Source organism: Protopterus annectens, chromosome 4.part1 (assembly GCF_019279795.1).
Source record: "Protopterus annectens isolate FY-2018-M chromosome 4.part1, PAN1.0, whole genome shotgun sequence".
Taxonomy (NCBI): Eukaryota; Metazoa; Chordata; order Ceratodontiformes; family Protopteridae; genus Protopterus; species Protopterus annectens.
In genome coordinates, this window is record NC_056734.1 from 361,810,032 (window position 1) to 361,835,583 (window position 25,552).

The 25,552-nt window shown below is 45.1% G+C and overlaps 1 protein-coding gene across 2 annotated transcripts in view; it reads right to left on the reverse strand.

Moving 5' to 3' along the window:
* The window catches only part of FXR1 (FMR1 autosomal homolog 1), a 1,545,230-nt gene that overhangs the window by 906,949 nt on the left and 612,729 nt on the right, over positions 1 to 25,552 (reverse strand). For both annotated transcript variants that reach the window (XM_044070180.1, XM_044070179.1), the window contains exons 7-8: positions 7,636 to 7,752; positions 7,369 to 7,539 (exon numbers count right to left, since the gene is read on the reverse strand). In XM_044070180.1, coding sequence (XP_043926115.1) covers positions 7,369 to 7,539; positions 7,636 to 7,752 — 288 coding nt within the window. The remainder of the gene's footprint in view (positions 1 to 7,368; positions 7,540 to 7,635; positions 7,753 to 25,552) is intronic.

The following is a 25,552-nucleotide window of genomic DNA, read 5'->3' on the forward strand; positions in this document are numbered from 1 at the left end:
CAATATCCAAAATAGGAGGAATAGCCAGGGGTCTGTGTTGGGGAAGAAGAAGGAAATCCCTAAGCCTTCTCTTAGATTCAGAGTACTCCTGTCCTTCCCAGTGAAAATGTTCCCTCATGTCATGTAAAGTTTCCCCAAAAGAGTAATCTTCAGGAGGAGGAACTGAAGGAATGGATTCCGCAGCATCAGAATCCTCATAAGGAGGGAAAGTATAATCCTGTTCAGAGGAAGACACTGAAGCGATAGATACCTGATCAGAGGATTCATAATCCAATTCTTGTCTTGGCCTTTTGTCAGGAGGGGGATGGGAACCCCTAATCATAGTTAGCAAGTCCTCTGCCATTTTAAGCATTTGTTTTTGAGATTTAGGTCCCGGATCAGAGGAGGCCTGGGCTTGAGTCTTTGTTTTAGAAGGAGTCTTTGACTTTGCCTTTACCTGAAGCTGCGTAGGCCTGAAAACCCCCTCGGAAGCCTGTACCTGCACAGCGGCTCTGGACCCATCCGAGGGAGCATTATCCGAAGGTCCTGCACCTGGAATATCCAAAGGCCTAGTTGGCTCCTCGTGGGAGTCCGTATCGGCAAGCGGTTCTGTAATGGCCAACGACAGGGGCTGCAAAAGCGCCTCACTGACGACGGCCAAACCGGCAGCTGGCTCTGATTGTAAACTGTCGTCGGATTTGGACCTCGGAGGCCTATCCTTATCCTTGCGCCTTTTATGAACTCCAGTAGTCGGAAGCGTGTCCAACGACATGTTATAATTAAATCGCCTCCCAAAGTAATGAAAGGCAAAATCGTATCTCCGTTTAATAGTACGTTGATTAAATCTAGCACAAAACCGACAACTAGCTACGTTGTGGTCAGGGCCTAGACAAGGAATACAGTAAGAGTGAAAATCCTTATGAGGTATTTGCTTCCCACATGAAATACAATTATTAACTTTTTCTGACATCGGTCTGGAGCAAGAAAAAAGTTTCCCCAACGGGGTACTTAGCTTTGAAAAGAAGAATGTCTTCGGTATGAAGCACCAAAAATAACAGGAGTCAGCCGACCAGCACTTGCGAACTGCTTCCACCGCGCGGCAAGAAAGACTGGAGAACATGGCGTCGGCTGGGAGCTTTGTACCCCTGGCGCACTGATGTCAGGGAGGGTGAGTACACAGCTGACGCCAGACCCAGACTTTGGGATTTTGGCCGACCGAGGGTTGCCTGCCGGCAGGAAGAACCCTACAGTGATGACTGCAACAGTGAAACATGATAAACATCAGAGAGAGAGAGAGAGACAGAGAAAGAAAGACAAGGGGGATGGAATAACACCACAAGTTTAAAGTAAATATCAAATATCATTGTAAGGAGTGAGGAAGAGGAAGAGAGAGAGAGAGAGACAAGGGGGAATGGAGGGTGGGAAACCAGGACTGCAACAGTGAATACACTTGAACATCTACATTTATGGAAAGTGTGCACAACTGTACTATGTTCTTCTTGTTTCACTGTTGCAGTCATCACACTTGGGTTGATTCCCAAAGTTGAAGAACGGGTGGAGGCAGTCAAGAAGAGTTGGGGCTGGCTAAAATTCCCTGCAGGACTGCGGTTGCAAAGCCTGCCCTGGATTTGGAAAAGATAGACAGGTGGTAATGCTTGGTGAAGGTGTGAACAGACCTCCATGTTGCAGCCTCCAGGATGTCCCTTGGTAGGGACCCCTCTGAGAAAAGCTGCAGAGGTGGCAGTTGCCCTAGTGGAATGTGTTCTGGCCCCCTGTGGGGGTGGTTTCCTGTGGAGTTTGTAACAGAAATGGATACAGTGTGCTATCCATTTGGAAATGGTTTGTTTTTATATGGCCTTGCCCTCTGACCCTGCTGCAAAGCTGACCAGTAACTGGTCAGATTTCCTAAAGAACTTAGTCCTATCTAAGTAGAAACTGAGCTGTCTGTGCACATCTAAAGAGTGCAGGATCATTCCCCCCTTATTTCGAGGTGTGGAGAAAAGGGTGGGCAAATGAATAGATTGGCTGACAGCCACACTGGACACTACTTTAGGCATGAAAGTTGGGTTAGTCCTGAGGGAGACCCTGTCAGCATGGAAAATTATGAAGGGTTCCACAGCCATGAATGCTTGTAGCTCAGACACTCTTCTAGCTGAAGTGATGGCCAGAAGCAAGGCTGTTTTCCAAGAGAGGAATTTTAACTCTGCTGAAGCTGCAGGCTCAAAGGGGGGTAACAAGAGCTTTTCCAACACAAAGTTAAGGTCCCAAGTAGGGGTAGGGGTTCTTCTGGGTGGCCTTAAGTTATTAGCCCCTCTAAGTAACTGCTTGATGAGGGGGTGTGAAAATAGAGGTGGCTCTGTGCTGTAATGAGCAGATATGGCGGAGGCATGGATTTTAGTAGAAGAGAAGGATAGGCCCCTGTCATGCAGGTCTGCTACGTAATCCAGGATGAGAGGTAAGGAGGGCTGTGCTGGTTCAGCTCCTTTATCCTGGATCCATGAGCAATACCTTTTCCACTTGTCAGCATAGGATTTTCTAGTGCTGGGTCATCTGGCTTCACATATAACATCCAGGACTTGCTTACCTAGGCTGGCCACTGGAAGAGAGGTCAAGGAATAAGCCAGGCTGCCAGGTTCAAGGTCTGCAATTGTGGATGCAAGAACTCTCCCTTTTGCTGCATCAGGAGACTTGGAATCTGAGGGAGGTGCCATGGAGGCAACGGTGACAAACTGCACAATAGTGGGTACCAGTGTTGTGTGGCCACTCTGGAGCAATCAGGATTGACCTTGTTCTTTCCTCCCTTATTTTGAGTAACACCCTTGTAAGAAGAGGTAGAGGGGGAAATGGATAGATAGAGAGGTTTACCCACTGGAAGGATAGGGCATCCACTTTCTAAGCCTTGCTGTGAGGTTCCCTGGTGCTAAGTTTGCTGATCTGGTGGTTGCTGTGGGAGGCAAATAGATCCACCTTCGGGGTAACCCATTTCTGGGTTACGAGGCTGAAAGTGCTGTGGTTTAACTGCCACTCGTGTGGGTCTAGGAGATTTCTGCTTAAGTTGTCTGCCAGAGAGCTTTAGTTGCCTGGCAGGAATTGTGCTAGCAGGTGAATCTGCATGGCTGAAGTTGTGTGCCAAAGGGTCATGGCTAGCCTGCATAATGGGTAAGAGTGGGTTCCTCCCTGCTTGTTGATGTACCACATCACTGTGGTGTTGTCTGTTTTGATTAGGAGAGGCCCGGGAGAGAGTAGGGTTCTGAAAGTTGTCAGAGCATGCTGAACAGCTAGCATCTCCTTTTGTTTGATGTGCAGATGAATTTGATTTGGGCTACAGTGGCCCTGAATGCACCTGCCATCCAAGTGTGCACCCCAGGCATAGTCTGATGCATCTATGGTTAGGGGCTGGGCAGCATGGGGTTGTGAAAAGGGAAGTCCCTTGTTGTGGTTGCATGCTGATGCCCACCAAAGAAAATCTTTCCTTAGACAAGGTATCATAGGTACAACAGTTTCCAGGTCCCGAGAATGTTGACACCAAAGGCTTTTTAAGTACCACTGAAGTTTCCTCATATGCAGTCTGGCATATGGAATTAGTAGAATGCAGGAGGCCATGAACCCTAGAGCTTGCATGATTTTCCTTGTGGATAACTGGGTTCTGGTGGCCAGTTGAGAGAAGTAGTCTGTCAGATAGGCTTGTGTTTCTGGAGTAAGGAATGCCATCTGGGATGCTGTGTCCAGGCTTGTTCCCGGGAATACAATTTTCTGACTGGGGACTAGTTTGGATTTCATTTTGTTTATAGTGTACCCCAGTGAGGTCAGTAGATCTTTTACAAATGTCAGGTGCTGTAATAGCTTTTCCTGTCTGCCTGAATCATGCAGTCGTCCAAGTAGGGGTAAAGCTGAATATTTCTTTGTCTGCAAAAAGCAATGGCTGGAGCCAGGCATTTTGTGAAAACTCTGGGAGCAGTGGATAAGCCAAAGGGAAGTGCAGAGAACTGATAACGCATAGACCCTGCCGTGAAGCATAGATATTTCCTGCAAGAGTCTCTGATTGGAATGTGCAGATAGGCCTCTTTTAGGTCTACAGTGGCTAACCAGGCATCTTTGGATAGCATAGGAAGAAGCTGCTGGAGGGTGAGCATTTTGAATTTTGGTACCACCAGGAAGGTGTTTAGAATGGATAGATCTAAGATTGGGCACCAGGTGCCCTCTTTTCTGGGTACCAGGAAAAGTCTGGAATAGAAACCTTGGCCTATCTGGTCTGCAGGAACAGGCTGAATTGCCCTCATGGAGAACAGAGAATGAACTTGGCTTTGTGCCTCTGCCCACTGTTTGGAGGAAGATCTGGGAACCCTTTTGGGGTTGGCAGTGTGTGGAAATAAAATTTGTACCCTAGGGACACTATGTTGAGGACCCATAGATCGTTGGTGATGGAGGCCCAGTTTGTTGCATGGAAGGCAAGTTTTCCTCCTAGGGGCACAAGCAGGTAGACAGAGGTAAGAGGTGGAGATGAAAAGTCATTGTGAATTCTTTCCATAAGGGGGTGGCTTAGCACTCCATGGTTTTAAAAGTGGAGGTACTCCATTAATTAGATCTCTGCATACCCTGAGACTGTTGTCTGGGGGGGATCTGCTTCCCCAAGGTCTAGTCTGAGGTCGCCTGGAAAGAACCAATGTTTTGAGGGGCAATGCCTACTGAATCTTGGAGGCTGGACTTGCAAAAAATATTTAACTGTCTGCATAGACTTAGTTTTTTCTTCCATCTTTTTTAAAACCTCTTCTGCTTTGGTGCCAAACAAATTGTCTTTGTGGTGCGTCCAATAATTTTGATTTGACATGATCTGGCAAGGTCTGTTCCTTACGCCAAGCATGCCTTCTAAGTACAGAACCTGTGACTGCTGCTCTGCAGGATGCTTCTAGGGCATCAAACCCACACTGCAGGGTATGCTTACTAACTTCGCTTGCAGAATGCATAAGTTCCTGTAATTCTTTATTTTCTGCACAGTCAGCGAAGGTAGATAGTATGCTGCTGGTATTTCAGCATGTGGAACTGACAATTGAATGTTCTAATGGCAAGAGTTTCAGAAGTGTATACATTTTTACCCCATCTGTCTAAAGCTCGGGAATCCCTGTCCGAGGGGGTGGGATTATTAGCTGTGGTTGCTTTTATTCTCTTAAGCCCTTGGGAGATGACCTCTGGGTCAGAAGTAGGATTTTTTAAAAGAAATTTGTGAGACCCAGGGACTCTGTAGTACTTGTCAGGTTTCCTGGGAGCAGGAGGAAGAGTATCAGGAGTTAGACTGGATTCCATAAAAAAACATTATCCACAACATCCAGAACAGGAGGAATAGCCAAGGGTCTGTGTTGTGGTAAAGCTAAACAATTCCCCGAGTCTCTTTTTGGACTGAGGATAATCCTGATATTCCCAATGGAAATGCTCTCTCAAGGTATGTAGGGTTTCAAGAAAAGAAAAATCCTCTGGAGGAGAGGCAGAAGGAATGGATTCCTCTGCATCTGAATCCTCATAAGCAGATAAGGGCATGTCTTCATAATCAGAAACCTCAGAGTCGCTGGAGTCTTGGTCAGATAAAGCTGCTGGGGATAAGTCTCTTTTCCTTTTAGCAGGAGTAGGCTGGCTTCCCCTAATCAACATAAGGTCTTCCACCATTTTAAGCATCTGTTATTGAGACATGGAAGCAGGCGCCTGAGGTTGGGCCGTCAGTTTTTTAGGTGTAGTTCGTACTCTGGGCCTTAGAAACTCAGAAGTTTTAGAAAGAACTGAAGACGAGAAAGTAGTCAGTTTGTGTCAAATATTGGTAGTGCAAAGAACTTCCTCAGAAGCCGGCGCCTGCACAGCGGCTCCGGACCCATCCAATGTAGAGACATCCGCAGGTTCTGTAGTCAAACAGGTCTCGGTAGAGGCCTGTGAATCCATCAAAGTGGGCATCAGGGGCTGCGAAAGCGCCTCACTGAGTACCGGCGAACTGGCGACTAGTTTAACGGAAGCGTCATCGGCAGTTTTGGACCTGTGTGGTCTGTCTCTGTCTTCATCCTTACATTTTTTCGGAAGATCAGTAGTCGGATGGCTTACCAAAGTCATTTCGGGATACAGAGATCGACAGCGGAAGTATTTACCTACGATAAGGGCCCGACGTATAGTTTGGGTGTTGAACAAAGCACAAAACCAGCAGCGAGGGACGCAGTGGTATGGACCTAAACAGGTGACGCAGTAAGAATGGAAATCTCGGTTTGGTATTTGCTTTCCACAGGCGAGACAACTGTTAACTTTTTCTGACATCGGTTAGAGCAAGAAAAAAGGATCCCCAATGGGGTACTTAGCTTTGGAAGACTTCAACTTCAATTTCGGAAACGAAAACTCAGGTAGCAGCCGACCAGCACTTGTGCGAACTGCTTCTGCTTTGGGCTCCTCGGCAAGAAAGACTGATGTAATGGCGTCAGCTGTCTGTTTTTACACCACTGATGACCTGACATCAGTCCTGCAGTGACAGCAACCGATGCAGAAATATTAAGCCTCTGGTATTCGGGCCGAATGAGGGCTACCCTGGCAGGATAACCCAAGTGTGAGGACTGCAACAGTGAAACACGAGAACATCATGTGTTACACCTTTAATGCAACTTTACACACACACACACATATATATATATATATATATATATATATATACACACACACACACACACACATATATATATATATATATATATATATATATATATATATATATATATATATATATACATGTAGATAGACAGATATGTATATGTAAATATACAAATGCACACAAAAGCAGTTATGTGTGTGTATTTATGTATGATCAGTTATTCCTGAAAAGGCAAAAGCAAATACATTTATAACTGTTACTAATTTCGATCACCTTTCAGGAGAGTAAGTTACATCCCTGAGTACAATGTAATAGAACCTAAGCAAGGCAAATTCTGCTTTCTTCATCACAGACACACTGCACAAAAACAGGGCGGCCGCGGTGGTGCAGTGGTTAGCATTGCCACCTCACAGCAAGAGGTTCTCCGGTTCGATCCTCGGCTGGGATGCCTTCTGTGCGGAGTCTGCATGTCCTCCTTGTGGTCGCATGGGTTTCCTCCGGGTGTTCCGATTTCCTCCCACATCCCAAAGACATGCTGTAGGTGGATTGGACACACTAAAATGGCCCTAGATGCGAGTGTGTGCATGTGTGTGCCTTCTGTGGAAGGTTGGGCACCAGGCTGGCAACTTGACACCGTAAAACTCCACTGTTAATCATGAGCGGGCAGGTGATCCGCTGTGGCAACCCCTAACTGGGAAAAGCTGAAAGAAGAAGAAAGAAGACACACTGCACAAAAGCCTTTAAGATTAAGGATTCCAAATAAAAATATGGCCTACCTCCCCATAGATTCTGAAAGTACCAGTATCCTCCTCCAGCTCTATTGCTGTAACTCCAGCAACTTTCCTAGCCAGCTGGATATTACTGCCATGTGTTCCTATTGCCAAGCCCATCAGATCTTCCCGAACATTAAATTCTTCATGAAATGCTGCTGCAAGCTGCTTGGTGTTCTGAAATAAGACAACAAATAGAACTTGTAAACCAGTTACTAGAGCAAACTTTTTTTTATTATTAATAAATACTTGTTTCAAAGAAAGATTACTTACTTCCAACTGTTTTGTAGCCTCTTCATTTCTCGACATTAACATAAGCTTTGTTCGAATACCACGCAAATGCATGTCGCTGAGCATCGTCACCCTCTTCTGTGTAGCTTCACAGGTTGACTGCATTAAAATGCAAAGAAGAAATAAAAAAGTTCTCTCTATATGCCAACTTAAGTAGAAAGAGGCAAAATTAATCTGAACGTTACAGCAGTTTTGGCAAGGTGTATAAGGTATGTCAAAGTCTGCAATACATATATATATATATATATTTACATTTATAATTATACACACGCAGGTTCTACAGAGATGATCATCACTTGACAAGTGATTAAACGATCTATCAATTCCATTTGATCAGCAGATTTGCTGGTTGACTGTACTTGTGTAAAATCATTGCAATAGCAGGGCTGGGATACATACATACATACAAATATTTCAAGTACAGGCATTAATGCTCTTCTAGCTTGACAATATACCAAACACTTGTTCTCATAATAAGTGTCCAGGCTGTTCTTAAAATTATCTAAACTAGTACTTGCTTTAATGTAATTGTGTAGTCTGTTCCATGCATCAGCTAGTCTGTCAGAGTAGTACACTTCTCATTCCTACAGATTCTTTCACATAGTTTGTCAGATGATTCTCTAGTACGTTTTGATAACCCTAAACATTCCCAGAGGTAGTTGTCTCTAAATGCCCTATAGAGTTGAATAAGAGCTCCTCTAAGATATCTGGAAGTAACACTGTACAAGTTCAGATATTTTAGTCTTTCAGGTGCTGCGGTACCATTTTCGCCTCACAGCAAGACGTTGTCCCGTTCAATTCTCAGCTAGAGCGTCTTCTGTATGGAGACATGCGTGAATGGGCATGCCTTCTTTGAAGGTTGTGCGTCAGGGCTGGTAACTCGGCACGTAAAAATCCACTACCAAACATTAGCGGACTGGAGTTCCGCTGTGGCGACCCCTAACCGGGATAAGCTGAAAGACACAACAATAAATTTAATTTTCACATCCATGGATGCCCTTGGTATATTTCTGCTGTACTCTTTCCAGTTTACTCATGCTGGTTTTCTTATAGGGTTTCCATATTGTTATTCCATACTCAAGTTTCGGTCTAATGTAACCAACAAACAATGACTTCATCATTTCTGATTTCCTAGACTTTATAAATCTTGTAAACATACCCATTCCCTGCCACGGTTTGATCTTGGAGTTGGCATATATAAGTGTCAGGGGATGTGAAGGATGCAGCACTCCATACGGGCTGCAGTTTGACTTGCCCCCCCCCCTGCAATAACAAACAATGTCTCTATAGTTTTGTGTTCCTTGTTTATTAATCAGAACACGTGCATTTCACTGTCAGCAATGTTTATGCCTATCAGTTTTTAGTCGATAATCAGTGCTGCAATATTTTGCAGACCAATCATATTACAGCTACTACGTTTGTATGTATAAAGCTTCAGCTATGCAGTAGCAGATGCTGCAAAAGCAGCACATGAAACATCTTCACCTTCACAGCAGTATAAATTAAGCTTTCAGAAGAAATGTATCAAGTACCATTTTGGCATAATGCTAAAGTATAAATTTAACTAAGCACAAAGAAAAAAATACAAAATAACTGATACATTCTTACCATATCAGTAGATATGCATAGGTTCCTCTCCTTGACAGGTCCTTGCTTGGGTATTACTTCTCTTTTTTGGCAAAATTTTGAGTTTTGGAATACCTGTGCTCCCTGATGAAACAGATGCAACATGCCAGCTGTATAGATACTCAGCCATGAAGTATGTACACTGATCTACCATCACAGCACTAGCAAGCACCACTATGTAAATGGCAAAATAATGCAGACGTGACACCACATTTTAAACAAGTGACACAGAAATATAGTCAAGCAGCTTATAGAAAAATTCTACCGGATGCTTTATGAAGAACCATTCATCCATATCAGATGGCAGTGAAGCCACCAAGGAGGAACCTTTTGTAGACTGATATAAAAGTATTTTCTGCTAAATCTAATGTTGATAAACCTTCTTGAAGGGACCATTTCATGCTGGGTAAAACACCATGCAGCACCAATAAAGCAGAAGAGGATATCAGGATCAACTTAGACTAGAGCTCATATGGTAGAATCTCTGAGAATACATTCTAAGTTGCAGTCAAGACAATAATGCTTCATGAAGGCGTGCACTGAGGGAAAACTGCCCGCAACACAAATGTATCTGCAACACAGACATTTCATTTATATCACCAAGCAATGAAGGAAGCCATTCCTCTTGAAAGATAAACTTTGATCACAGCATCTGTCAACAGGATGACGACAAAAATATATCAAGAAAACAAAATGCAGCTGGTAAGCCATTTGGAAAAAGTGTTTTGTTTGGCAAAAGTTATTCTCTCTCACCATCAAAAAACAACAACTGGTCTATCATCTTAAACTTTTGCAACATTTCAGTCTACACCATCCAAGATGTGCAGGGCCCTCTCTTTACTGATTTCTGCTGCTGCAAAGAACCTCAGGAAACCACTGTCAGAAAGTAGAGTGCATTAGTCTTGAGAAAGATAAGGTGTCTCTCAGAACTAGATATGGTTCCCTACACATAAGGAATGGAAGCTCTGACATAAAACACCGACAGATATCAGAAACAGCATTTTCCATAAAAAGAACTTCAACACTGCCAACTTCGAAAACTCAGATGGTGAAATGACAACCATCTCTACCACGAGATTCAAATCCCAAGGAGAAAAACAACTGCTCAGCAGAGGACAGATATTTAGACAAATACTAGACTTGCTGCATCTAGGCCACAACTCTTTCCTCCACAATGACATAATGCATCGAGACAGCTGACAAATTATACCCTTCACCATGGGAACAATAAAGTTTGATCACAGAGATGCCCTACACATCAAAATAATTTGACAACTGACCCACCAGGGTGGTAATAGGTACCACTCTGCCCAAACTGGAAATCTTTTTCACTGGGAAGCACTGATCTGTTAAGTACAGGGCTACCCAACAGTTAACATATCTGGTGGAATGAAGCTCTACATTAAGAGGTACGGCTGAAATGGTGCAAGCTGACCTCCTCCCCAGCTGCAGAAGGCATTCTTATCTAGGAATGGGTTTTCTGTAGTGTAAGAGAACTTGGACCCTGAAACTAAACCTTCTCAGAAACCAAAGGGTGAAGAGAACGAGTTCTGGTCTTTCATCACCAAACTGGGAGATGGCACACAGGATTAAGGCTGTGGGTTTTAGTTCATGTAGTAAAAGTTTGATTCCTTTAGCCCTCAATTGCCTACTGTGCGACCCTGAGCAAATCACTTAACCAGACAGTATTTGAGGGGCAACTGAGAATTTTGGATAGGCTCTTCAATGGTCCCCCTAGACTGCAAACCTAGTAACTATGAATCTACATTTATGCAACAAAATGTGAATTAACAGGAATGTCAGGAAGTCATACAGGAATCTCTCAAAGCCAAGGAAGACAGAAAGCATCCACTTGCCCTGCTCAACTGAGCTGAAGCAGGAAAGTCTGCTTTCTCCCATGTGGCAAAAACACATATCTGGGTGTCCCACTTTGAGAAAATGATGACCAAACTCAAAACTCTAAATCTGGAGCCCAAGAACAGGACTTAAGGCCAGACAAAGCAAATACCAGTTCACTCACAATCCCAAAGATGTGTATTTACAATCTAGTACCAGAAGACCATCGCTTTTTTGCAAAGAAAGATCAACTGATGTTGCTTGCTTATTTAGCCAACAGACAACGAACAGCTACCAAATCAGATGAGTTCAGATCCTGGAAGCAACAGTTTCTACAAGGCCTTCATGGTCAAAAGTACATCTCAGAGTTCCAAATGGCTGTTATGAAGTCCTCTTCTTCAGAGGAAAGAACATTCCCAACAATGTGTGGGAGCCAATGGTAACTCACAACCCTGCCCAATTCACCATCAAGACTTATAGCACATTTGGCTACAAAGATGCTTTGGAAACATTCAAAATTTTAGGATCCAGCAGCCAAGTGTCCAAACCCAAAAAAGGTGTGTGAGCACATGGCAGTTCTCTAACCACTGATGCTTTACAGTTTACTTCAACAAAAGCATTCTCAGGTGTGCAAACAGCACCATGAATATCCTGGCAGCCATCAAGACCTGAAAGTACAGCACAGCCAGAAAACGAACCCTATCGCTGCATCTTCACCTAAGTGGCCAAAGCCAGGACTCCCTGGGCCTTCTATGCAAGGATGAGAATGACCAACACTTCAGAATACCCAACTCTACCCCAAGGAAAGACTTCCTAAGAGGAGAGATCACAGAGAGCTTCATCCAATTTTTGTGACTCTTACGGACTGCATCCCCTGGACAGCCTAAGGAAGGGTCACATTCCATGAAGTCCATGGACAGGGCTGCCATGTGCCACTTATACAGGTATGAGAATATTAAGCTCCCCTTCCTCTACAAAGATTCAGTCAACATCTTACTGAAGACTACAGATGTTGAGAAAAACCCTAATGGCAACACTTTGCACTAGTAGTGATGTTCATCCAGAAAGAGCTGGAAGGTAGCAGTATGGACCCAAGACACTGATGCAACAAAAGTTATTTATCATACAGTGACAAAATCCATGCCTCGCGTGTAAGAAAAGGCATGTTTTTCTGCAAACCAATCACTCGGAACCAGAAATACTGGATGCGCCGGATTAAGTTTCTTTTTTTCTGCCTGTTTTTTAACCAGGTAATAGAAAGTACAGTTGTGTACCTACCATAAATGTAGATGTTCGAGTGTATTCACTGTGGCAGTCATTACAATTGGGTTATCCTGCTGGCAGGCTACCTGCAGTCGGCCTGAATTCCAAAGTCTAGGTCCGGCGTCGGTTGCTGTCGCCTCCTCCCTGACGTCAGTGCGCCAGGGGTATAAAAGATGCAGCCGATGCCATTTTCTTCAGCTTTTCTTGCTCCAAATGTCAGGTGCTCCCAAATGGGTAGGCTAAAAATATGTCTAGAAAGCATGCATTCACCAAGTAACAAGTTTCCTTCATCTACAAGCACATACACCACATAGGTTGTATAGAATAGAGAAGTACAGATAAGTTCCAGCAAAGATAAGGGGGATGGTGGGAGGGTAACCTGGACTGCAACAGTGAATACACTCGAACATCTACATTTATGGTAAGTACACAACTGTACTATGTTCATCGTGTTTCACTGTTGCAGTCATTACAATTGGGTTGAATCCCAAAGCTAAGGTTGTGAGGCTGGAACTAAATAGAATTAGGTGCGGCTATGAGGCCCTGCAGGACTGCAGTGGCAAAGCCTGTCCTGGATTTGGAGTAGAGTGGTAAGTGGTAGTGCTTTGTAAAAGTGTGCACTGAACTCCAGGTTGCAGCCTCTAAAATGTCTTTGGTTGGCACTCCTCTGAGGAAGGCTGCTGAAGTGACTGCTGCTCTGGTTGAATGTGGTCTAATGCCCTTAGACACTGATTTGCCATGTTGAGAATAGCATAAACGAATAAAGTTACCTATCCACTTGGAAATGGTCTGCTTTGAGATAGCCTTTCCTTGTGATTCTGCAGCATATGCTACCAGTAATTGCTCAGTCTTTATGAAAGCTTTGGTTCTGTCCAAGTAGAAGTGCAGCTGTCTGTGTATGTCCAAAGAATGCAGAAGTTTCTCACCCTTACTCTGTGGGTTTGGATAAAAGGAAGGCAAATGAATAGTTTGGTTGAGGGTCACACTGGACACTACCTTAGGCATAAATGTGGGGTTTGTCCTTAGAGAAACCCTATCTGGATGGAAAATGATAAAAGGTTCCACAGCCATGAGTGCCTGTAGCTCTGAGACTCATCTTGCAGAGGTTATTGCTAGGAGCAGAGCTGTTTTCCATGATAAAAATTTTATATCTGCTGTAGCGGCTAGCTCAAAAGGATGCAGAGTGAGTTTTTCCAAGACATAATTGAGGTCCCATGCAGGTATTGGTGATCTCCTTGGAGGCCGTAAGTTTTTGGCTCCTCTGAGATACTGCCTTAAATAAAGGATGAGAAAAAATAGGTGGCTCTGTATTGTAATGAGCTGAAATGGCAGAGACATGAATCTTAACTGATGATAAGGATAGGCCTTTGTTCAGCATCTCAGTTAAGTACTGCAAAATCTGAGGGATATTTGGAACAATCATGTCATTTCCTTGTGCCTGGTTCCAAGCACAGAATCTCTTCCATTTTTCTGCATAAGATTTTCTGGTACTGGGACTCCTGGCCTCCAAGATAACATCCATCACTGCTTTAGAGAGAGGTGTGTTTTGAAAAGCTACAATATCCGCCATGCTGCCAGATTTAAGGTCCTGAGTTGGCTGTGCAGGATCTGATTGTTTTGTTGGGTCAGTAAGTGAGGAATATGAGGTAATGTCCATGCTGGGCATTGAGTCAAGTTCATTAGGACTGGGTACCAGTGCTAGCGGGTCCTGTCTGGGGCAATCAGTATCATTTTTGGCTTCTCTTGTCTGAACTTTAGGGAGTACCTTGGGGAGGAGAGGCAGTGGGGAAAGGCATATACTGTTTAGTTTTTCCAGCTGAAAGATAAAGCATCCACTTTCCATGCTTGCTTGTGATAAGTCCTTGTACAGAATCTCTGTAGTTGGCAGTTGTGAGGGGAGGCAAATAGATGCATGTCCGGGCATCCCCAATTCCTGGTCAATTTCCACTCGTGGGGATCCATGAGGTTTCTGCTTAGTTCATCTGCCAGAGTATTTTTCTTTCCTGGCAGGAATTGTGCTTGCAGATGTACTTGGCAAGTCAATGCTGTGTCCAAGAAAGTCATGGCTAGTCTGCAAAGGGGGTAGGAATGTGTGCCTCCCTGCTTGTTTATGTACCACATGACTGTAGCATTGTCCGTCTTTATCAGTAGTTGTCCTGGATGAAGTAGATCCTTGAAGGCTGTCAGGGAATTCTGAACAGCTAGCATATCTTTTTGACTGATATGTAGATGCATTTGGTTTGCGGACCAAGAGCCCTGAATATATCTTCCTGCCATATGGGCCCCCAGGCATAATCTGATGCATCTGTTGTCAATGTTTGCCTGGCTGGCGGTAAGGTGAATGGCTGCCCCTTGTTGTGGTGACAGGCCTTTGCCCACCATCGAAACCCCTGTTGCAGGCAGGGAATGAGTGTAATTATTGTTTCCAGGCTGTGGCAATGTTGAGTCCAAACACTTTTTAGATACCATTGTAGTTTCCACATATGCAGTCTTGCATATGGAATTAACAGAATGCAGGATGCCATGAAGCCCAAAGCCTGCAGAATTCTTTTTGCAGTTAGCTGGGTGTTTGTTGCCAATATTTTGAAATAAATAGTCAGTTGCCTTTGTTTGTCTGGCGTGAGATAAGCCATCTGGGCAGTTGTATTTAAGCTTGCACCCAGGAATATTATCTCTTGAGAGGGTACAAGTTTTGATTTCTTTTCGTTTACTGTGTACCCTAGGCATGTTAATAATCTTTTTACAAATGCCAGATGCCGTAGTAGAATGTCCTTGTTCTCTGCTTGAATAAGGCAGTCATCCAAGTAAGGATATATTTGTATTCCTCTTTGTTTGCAAAATGCAATTACTGGTGCCAGGCATTTTGTGAAGACCCTGGGCGCAGTAGACAAGCCAAAGGGCAGTACAGAGAATTGGTAGTGCATTGAGCCAGCTATGAATCTGAGCTATCTTCTGCATGACTGTCTGATTGGGACATGCAGGTATGCCTCTTTTAGGTCTAAAGTTACAAGCCAAGCCTTCTTGCCCAGCATGGGCAGAAGGTGCTGCAGAGTCAACATTTTGAATTTTGGAATATCCAGGTATGTGTTTAGAATAGATAGGTCCAGTATTGGCCTCCAGGCTTTGTCCTTTCTGGGCACCAAGAAAAATCTTGAGTAAAATCCTTGTCCCTGCTCTTGCTGTGGTACTTGCTGAATGGCCCTCATGTCCATGAGGGATGAAACTTGCTTTTGTGCCTCTGCCCATTGATTTTTTGGCAGGTCTGGCATACCGTTTGCCCTTGGCAGGGTGTGAAAGTGGAACCTGCAACCTTGTGACACTATGTTCAAGACCCATTTGTCCTGGGTGATTAGGTGCCAGTTTTGAGAAAAAAGTGCTAGTTGTCCCCCTAAAAGAGCTGCCAGAAGATAAGTGCTTGGCGCTGGAAGGGGGAAGTCATTGGGATTGCTTTCTGTATGGCTGTGATTTGTCTTCTCCGCTTTTGGAGGTAGAAGCACCCCATTGTCTAGACCTGTATGAGCCTTGGGGCTGGGATCTGCCTCTAGGGCATCTGTATCTGCATCTTTGTGGCCTGTCTGACACTGGAAAGGACCAATTTTGTGTAGGCCAGTGTCTGCTAAATCTTGGAGGCCACACCTGTAAGAAATCCTTGACTGTTTGCATAGATTTGGCTTTGTCCTCCATTTTCTTCAACAACTCTTCTGCTTTAACATCAAATATGGTATCATGCTGTAATGGAGCATCTAATAATTTTGCTTTAACATAAGGCAGACTCTGTTCCTTTAACCAAGCATGCCTCCTAATGACAGAACCCCTAACAGCGGCTCTGCAAAAGGCCTCCAAAGAATCAAAACCACATTGTAAAGTATGCTTTCCAACTTGTTCAGCTGCATGCAATAAATCCTGCATTTCTTTATTTTCTGCACATTCAGAATTTGTCAACATTTTCTGTTTAAGCAGTGACATAATGTATTGCTGATATTTAAGCATATGAAACTGACAATTTAAAGCCCTTATAGCCAAGGTAGCAGAAGTGTAAATCTTTTTTCCCCCCATCTGTCCAGTGCTCTGGAATCTCTGTCAGAGGGGGTAGGGTTTTTTGCAGTGGAAGCCTTGACCCTCTTGGGACCCTGAGAGATAGTTTCTGGGTCAGCAGCGGGGTTTTTAAAAATAAATTTGTGGGAGTCTGGAACCCTGTAGTATCTGTCTAGCTTAACAGGAGCTGGAGGTAAGGAGTCAGGCTGGACTCTGAAAATACATCATCTACAATGTCTAGCACAGGTGGAATAGCAAGGGGCCTGTGCTGAGGCAGTAAAAGAAAGTCTCTGAGCCTTTTCTTAGATTCTGAATAATCTTGGCTCTCCCAGTGAAAATGCTCCCTCATGGTATGCAGGGTTTCCCCCAAAAGAATAATCCTCAGGAGGAGAAGCTGAGGGGACAGATTCTTCAGCATCAGAATCCTCATAAGTAGGAAGAGAGTATTCCTGATCAGAAGAGGAATCAGGTGAAATGGAAACCTGATCTGAAGATTCATATTCTATCTCTTGCCTAGGCCTCTTGTCAAGAGGGGGATGAGAACACCTGATCAAAGTAATCAGGTCTTCGGCCATTTTGAGCATCTGTTTTTTAGGCATGGAAGCCTGTCCATAGGCTGTTGTACTTGTTTCTTTGTCTTTAAAGCTGCTTTAGTCTTTGCCTTTGAAGCTGAAGTCGTTTTAACAAATAATTGTGTAGGCCAGAAAATGCCCTCAGAAGCAGATGCCTGCTCAGTGGCTCCGGACCCATCTGAGGGAATGGTTTCCAAAGATCCACTACCTTGAGTTTCTGCAGGCCTGGTTGACTCCACGTGGGAGTCGGTATCGGCCTGCGGCTCTAAAGTAGCGGTCGTCAGGGGCTGCGAAAGCACCTCACTGAGAACCAACGACTGGCCTAGAAGAAGCCTTGTCATCTGTTTTGGATCTCGGATGCCTGTCCTTTTCTTTTTCTTTGCGTTTTTTGTAAACTCCGGTAGTCGGCTATTCCGACAGCATTACATAATTAAATCTTCTGCCAAAGTAATGAAATGCAAATTCGTACTGATGCTTAATAGTACATTGGTTAAATCTAGCACAAAACCGACAACTAGCAACGTCGTGGTCAGGGCCTAGGAAAGGAATGCAGTAAAAATGAAAATCCTTATGAGGTATTTGCTTCCCACCACAAGAAATGCAATTATTAACTTTTTCTGACATCGGTCTGGAGCTACAAAAAAGTTTCCCCAACGGGGTACTTAGCTTTTAATGAAGACTTCGGATCTGAAATTCGAATTTGAAAATCTCAGGAGTTGGCCAACCGGCACTTGCGAACTGCTTTTGCTTCGGGCACCGCGCAGCAAGAAAGACTGAAGAAAATGGCGTCGGCTGCATCTTTTATACCCCTGGCGCACTGATGTCAGGGAGGAGGTGACAGCAACCGACGCTGGACCTAGACTTTGGAATTCAGGCCAACTGTGGGTAGCCTGCCAGCAGGATAACCCAATTGTAATGACTGCAACAGTGAATCACGATGAACATCTTATCATCAAGGTCCTTCTTCAATAACAACTCGGGCCACAAAGCCAAGGGTGTAAGCAATACATACAGACCCTTTACTGAAGCAAATTAATCGGCATACTTATAGGAGAACAAAGAGTAAAAGATTAAAACCCACATACAGACAGAGAGAATACATAAAACCCATACACTGACTGGACATCAGGATCAAGCCCTGGACCCTGAAGCCATGAGGAAGAGACCTTAAGCACTGAAACACAACACTGTCAAGAGATCTAGAATGGGATGGGATGGAACCAGGAAGGGCCAAATGTGAAACTCAGCCTTTTTTTCACCACCAAGGCAGCTTCTGCAGTCTCCTTGATCAATACAGTATGAGCTTATCCAAAGAACTCCCTGAAATGGAATGATCATCCAAATGGAGGGCTTATGAATTCAAAAATGTGGCCACAGGCAAGGACTTCCAGAACTCAGTGATCTCTCATTATGCTTTTCCAAGCTATGGTGAATATCAAAAACCTCTCCAAAGTGTAGAGTCCTAGACTACAGTTAAGGACTGCAGCACAGCCAAGTGGGGAAACAGCATACTAGGTGCTCTCATCTGTACTGCAAGTGGCAAGACTAAAAAAGAAGTTATGTTCTTACCATAACGTTCCATGTGAGTTGTTCATCTTGCCTTTGTTCTTACCCACGGGTTTGGAGCCGATCCCTCGGCTCTGAGTCGGCCACATTCCAAGCTCTGCATCTAAGAGAAGCTCAAGGCACAGTCCCTATCCCATGATCCCCTGCTTCTACCCCTCAGATCTAGTTTGCAAAGAAACCAGGTAACAACATATATATCTGCCTACAAATGCATACGCACCAAAAATACCTATACACGTATATACCTAAAAGGTAAAGATAAATACAGGCAACTATGTTATACCTGTGACTACGCACGCATACATGGGCACAGGCAGTCACAGGGAACCATGAGAAGACGACCAGTCACGAGTCGTACCTGTTCCTCCAGTACAAGGAGGGGGGAAGGAGGGAGGGAAGGTAAGAACAAAGGCGATATGAACAACTCACATGGAATGTTATGGTAAGAACATAACTTCTTTATGTGAAGTTGTTCAATCTCGCCATTTGTTCTTACCCACGGGTAGCGTCCCCAGCACCCTAACCCCGGGTGGCTCACGGGAGAACATTCCTGAGAACAGTGGAATCAAAGGAAGCCCTGTCCCTGGAGGCCATGTCCACTTTGTAATGAGTAATAAATGTATGAGGTTTGGCCCAGGTAGCTGCAGCACAAATGGTATCTATAGGTAAGCGAGCCGCATGAGCCAGAGAAGTAGAAACATCTCCAGTAGAGTGAGCTTTAATTTTGAGGGGAGTAGGCTGATTAGAAGATGAATAAACAAAGTTTATGCAGTCTGCGAGCCATTTGGATAGCATGATTTTTGTGACTGCAAGTCCTTTCTTACTATCCGCATGAGACACAAATAGTTGGTCCGATTTCCTGAATTCTTTTGTTCTGTCCATGTAAAATCTCAGTTGTCTATGCACGTCCAATCTGTGAAGCATGTATTCCAGCTTATTGGTATGGTTTTTGAAAAAGGTGGGAAGCTCTATGGGGATTGATTAAGATTAGATTCCGAGCAGACTTTTGGCAGAAAGGATGGATTAGTACATAAGGTGACCCTGTCAGATATGGTGGTCTAATTGACAGTGCCTGCAGCTTCAAAACTCTGAGGGTCGAGGTGATTGCCACCAGAAATAGGGTTTTCCAAGAAAGGTATTTCAGTGGGCATAACAAAGCTGGTTCAAATGGCGATAGCATGAGTTGGGATAGCATCAGGTTTAAATTCCAAGGAAAGACTGGGCTCCGAATAGGTGGTCGGAGATGAAAATTTCCCTTCATGAAAGCCCTATAAAGCCTGTGCAACACAACTGTCGCACCTCCTTCTCCCACACGAAAATTAGATATGGCAGCCAGCTGTACCCTTATGGTGGATGTTGAAGCCCCCTGGTGAAAAAGAGTAGATAGAAATTCTAGGATCTTGTGAATAGGAGCAACCAAGGGATCTAAACCTTGTTTGGAGGCCCAACATGCGAAACGTTTCCACTTGCTCTTATACAATTTTCTAGTGGAGGGTTTGTGGGAATAAATCAGAATATGTTGTACTGCTGGAGATAAAAGATCCGACCTGGCTAATCTGGGAAGTGGAGCAGCCATGCTGTCAGTTTGAGGGACGAGAGAGAGGGGTGAAGAACTCCTGACGAGTGGGTCAGCAAGTCTGGAACTGGGTCCAGAGTCCAAGGTTCCTCTATTTGGTGAGCTTGGAGGAAGGGGAACCAGATTTGTCGAGGCCAGAATGGTGCTATCAAGATGATCGTCCTTTCCAGACCTTTGGCTTTCTGCAGGAATCTCGAGATTAGTGGAACAGGGAGGAAGGCATATAGGAAACCCGGGGGCCAATCATGTACAAGTGCGTCCCTGGGGGCACCCCCCCGGAGGGGGAAGTAGGGTGAAATAGCTTCTGCATATGGCATTCAAGGGGAAAGCAAAAAGGTCGCAGCAAGGCTGGCCCCATCTGCGGAAAATTCTCTCCACTACTTGATTTTTGAGGGGACCACTCGTGAGGCAGCAGGATGGCTCTGCTCAACCTGTCCGCTATTACGTTGGACGTCCCCGGGATGTGCGTTGCTATGAGAAAGCGTCCGGTGGACACAGCCCATTGCCAGATCCTCTGGGCCTCTCTGCATAAGAGGTAAGACCTGGTTCCTCCTTGTTTGTTTATATACCAGACCACTGACATGTTGTCAGTCTGAATTGCAGCTGTTCCCTGAGGTAAGTAGTCGTGAAAGTGTTGAACTCTAGGAACACTGCTCTTAACTCTAGGACATTGATGGGCAGTTTGTACTCCATTTCAGACCACTCGCCTTGAACTGTTCTCCCCTGAAAAGCCCTCCCACCCTACCAGGGAAGCGTCCATGGTCACTGTGGCTAAAGGGGGAGAAAAAACAAACGGGCGGCCTATCGTAAGTTCCTGACTGTTCATCCACCAACAAAGGTCCCGTTGGCAAGATTCCATGAGTAGGATGTTGTGTGACAATGGTAGCTGTTGGTAAGACCACTGCACGAAGAGTAGCCATTGGAGAATCCTCATGTGCATTCTCCCTAGGGGGACCGTGATAAGGGCTGCTGCCATCATACCTAAAACTTTCAAAACCTGTGCGGCTGGGACTCTTTTGTTTTCTAGGAGAATAGAAACCTGTTCCCTCAGGGTTGAGACTCTTGACTGGGGAAGTCTGATCAGGGATAAGGTAGTGTCTAATTCCGCTCCTATGAATGATATATGCTGTGAGGACGATAAGACAGATTTTCCGAAGTTTAGAGTTATGCCTAAGTGGGAACAGAGATTGATTATATAGTCCCTGGCTTGCAATAGGTGATGCCTGGTGGTGGCGGTTAGGAGCCAGTCGTCTAAGTATGGAAACACCCTGAATCCTAGTAGTCTCAGGTGGGACGCCACTACTGCCATGCACTTGGTGAACACCCTGGGGGCTGAGATGAGGCCAAAGGGTGGAGCTCGAAACTGAAAATGACTGGCTCCCAGCCGGAAGCGCAGGTGATCTCTGGATGGCCTGCCCATTTTGATGTGGTAGTACGCATCCTTGAAATCTATAGAGCACATCCAATCGTTCGTTTGAAGAAACAGAAGGATCGATTGTAGCGTGACCATCCGGAAGTTTTCCTTCTTCACGAAGGTATTGAGTTTGCTGAGGTCCAGTATTGGCCTCCAGTCCCGTTTTATTTGGAACTAAAAAGAACCTTGAGTAAGTTCTGGATCCTGTTTGGGCTGCCAGGACTGGCTGGATGACTTTTTTTCTAACAGCCTTCGTATTTCTATGGCTGTCTGATCCCTCAGATTGGGTGGAACATCTGGGAATCTTTTTTGGATAGGAGGGTTGTTTAAGAAAGGGATACTGTATCCTCTGGTTATTATGCTTTTTACCCAGGAATCTGAAATGAGATTTAGCCAGGCCTCTGGGTATAAAGCCAAGCGACCCCCGACTGCCTCCAGAGCAGGACAGCCGGGCCTCCACTCAGGAGTGCTGGAAGGGCTTGCCAGGGAAGCTATCCCTGTCGCCCTGGTTCTGCGGCGTCTTCCATTCCTTCCCCCTCCTCTGCCTCTGGAGGGGGTTTCACTAGGTGTGGATTGGAAAGCTCCCTGAGTCTTCCGGAACCACATTTTTCCACCTCTTTGCCCTTTGGGGTATGGTCTAGAAGGGGCAGAAAAACGGACCCCTACGGCAGACAGGGTCTTTCCTTCTTGCTCACACCTAGTGAGCGTCTCCTTCACTTTGGGCCCAAACAAGGAGGAGCCATCAAAAGGGGCATTAGTAAAGGAAGACTTAAGGCTTCTGCAAAGGAGCATAGGCGCATCTAGGATTGTCTCCTCAGAGCAATCGCTGAAGCTGCAGCCCTACTCGATCGTTCGGCTGCATAAGAAATGAGCCGCATGGATGAGTTCACTATAGAGTTTAGGGTATTGAGCTGTGCTGTCACCTTGTCTGAGACCGCAGCATCTGTGGTACCCTGAAGAGTATCTCCCAACTCCTTGAAGAGATCTCTCTGAAGACGAGTAAAATGAGTGAGGTAGTTCAGTGATCACATGGAAAATGTCGCTGAACTAAAAATGCGCTTCCCGTACCTGTCCATCGTCCTGGAGTCCTTATTAGGAGGATGAACAGAGGAAGATGCTTCACACATTTCCTTCTTGGTGGCCGCCGCCACCACCATAGTGTCAACTGGGACTCCCTTGGTGATGTACGCCTTATCCTGTGGGGCAGTGATGTACTTATTGGGCCTCCGAGGGACAGGTTCCACTGTGTCAGGGGACTCCCATGCCCTTCGAGCTATTAAATCCATTAACTCGAAGGGCGGAGTTACCCAGGAGGTGGAAGGTTGAGCCCCAAAAGCCTTCAGTAACACCGACTCGTCCTCAGTGGGGGCAAGGGACTGCCAGTCACCCCTCTGCTTGAGAATTTCAAGGATGTTGGCGAACGAGACATCCTCTGAGGAGGACTGTGGGGACCTCTCTGACTCATCCAAGTCGGTATCCGATGTCAGAGATTCCTGTGGGGAATCAATGTGCCTCCTCTTGCACAACCTCTTCCTCAGGACATCATCAGAGGGGGCATCTGGTGAAGCTTCCGAGGAGCAGGGTTCACCCTCTGGGGTTGACTGAGGCTTTTGGTCTCTACGCTTGGCGGGGACCAGTGGTGCAGAGACAGAACATGGACCCTTTGGGGAGGGAGAAGAAGGATCTGATGATGTGAAAGTCTTACCAGACAAGACCTTCCTCATGGCGTCGAAGGCATCGGAGCCCCGGGCTGAGGGTTCCACCGGTTCCGAAGAAGACGGTAGCCTCCCAGGGCCCGGAACCACGGGCTTCAATCAAGAGGACGGAGCCGAACTAATCTGCGCCGAGGCACTAAGGGGAAGAGTCGGAACCGAAAGTTCGGTTTGACTCTCCCCCCCAGAACCGAGGAGAGATTGTCGGCTCCGAGACCCCTCGAAGGGTACCGAGGGGGTCGAGGTCAGTGGAGCCGAAAGCACTAAGGAAGGCTTCGGCCCGATTAACATTCATCAGATCCTCGACTCCCGGCTCCGATGACTTGACGGGTCTCGAAGGAGGATCAAGAGATGGGACAGGAAGGGTCTCAAGCTTCGAAACCAACTGGGACGAAACCACAATCAGTTTGGACAAGGCCGTGTTCTCCATCAGTTTCTGCACCACTCGATCCACATCGGTGTCAGTCTGGAGGAACAGGTCAAAGGGGCCGAAGAGGTCACCGAGCGAAGGATCGATGAAGGGGGTACCTCTGATACTGGCTCCAAGGCCTGGACCGCGACTCGAGGCAACATCTCGGTACTCGGCTCCAAGGTCTGTGGAGCCAGCAACCGAATCTTAGAAGAGGTACTCAGAGCCAATGACCTGGGCTCCGATACCTTCAAAGACTTCGACCCCTTCGAAGACTTCGATGACTGGTCTACCTTGTCCAATGCCTCCTGAAACTCTGGCTTCAGGAGACCTCTCTCAACCAGTTTCCTGCGTCTCTCCATTATCACTCTGCCACTAAATGAGTGTCAGATGGAACAATCTTCTTGAAGATGGAGAGGACCCAGACAGTAGACGCAGGAAACATGGTTGTCAGTTATGGACATTTTCTGTCCACACTGGCAACGTTTAAAGCCTGATTTGACTTTCTGACATTTTTTTAATCAGAAGAAAAGGCAAATGCAACTGTATGTATATATATATATATATATATATATATATATATATATATATATATATATATATATATATATATATATATATATATATATATATATATATATATATATGTATATATATATATATATATATATATATATATATATATATATATATATATATATATATATATATACACAAGTAAGAAAAATATAAAGTGTACTTGTCACTAAAACACACAGCTAACAAGAAAACTATCGATTAACTAGGGATTAGTAGTAACAGTTTCTGACAGAGCCCTGACAGAAAAAAGGAAAAAGTGGCCTAAGGCCTAGGGGCAGCCACTCCCATACAAGCTAACGTTAATTTAACCACACACACGTGCACAAACTGTACTATATTAACACTATGCTAGTCTAATAAAAAAACAACAATCTAAGAAATTTAAGCTAGATTATACTGGCCCGAGCTCTCACTCGATGAGACCTGTTGCAGCGGCAAACTAGATCTGAGGGGTAGCAGCAGGGGATCATGGGATAGGGACTGTGCCTCGAGCTTCTCTTAGATGCAGAGCTTGGAATGTGGCCAACTCGGAGCCGAGGGTTCGGCTCCGAACCCGTAGGTAAGAACAAACAGCGAGATCGAACAACTTCACATTAACACTTAAGGACCTTCCATATATGCAAATTAGGCCCTTCTCATTTCTAGGATAGCTGGGTCCAGCAGAGTAAGAACTAGCAAATGAGGCCTCAGAGGCCCCCTACAGAACAGTAGAAAAAATAATGCGTATTTCCTATTCAGGAGGTCATCACTCAAGTCCCAGGCAAATAGCAAATCCCCCACAAAAAATTATCTCAAGGGGATGGTTTTGTAAATTATCAAAAGGGGATGATTTTGTAAGTTCCTCTTTGGCAGAAGACAATCTCTAGCATGCTATCTTGAACAGAAACACACTGACCTTGCACCTCTAGCTAAAGCATCAGAGAAGTCAATATTGCCACACAAGGCACCAATGAGTGGAAGCTCTGGCCAGGGTTTCAAAAAGATTTTCCCTGAACCCAGACTTGAATTCAAGCTTCTTTCACTTCAGGTGGATGTGAAAACTGGACAGCTGAAATGAACAGTGGAGTACTTTCATCCACCAATGCAGCAGAGGATTAAATTCTCTTGCCACAACTGGACTTGTTTTGTGGTAAGACGGCAAAATACTATGGTATCTAGGGCTTGTACTGTACCAAAGTTGATATGTCCACTCAAGCAGGAGCATCTAAAGAGCATCAGGTCTTTTCAAGGTTTCCAAAGAAAAGGTCACCTGAAAAAGGAGCATCTTGTTCACCTCTGATGCAGTGGCCAGATATGGTGTAGGCTCATTAT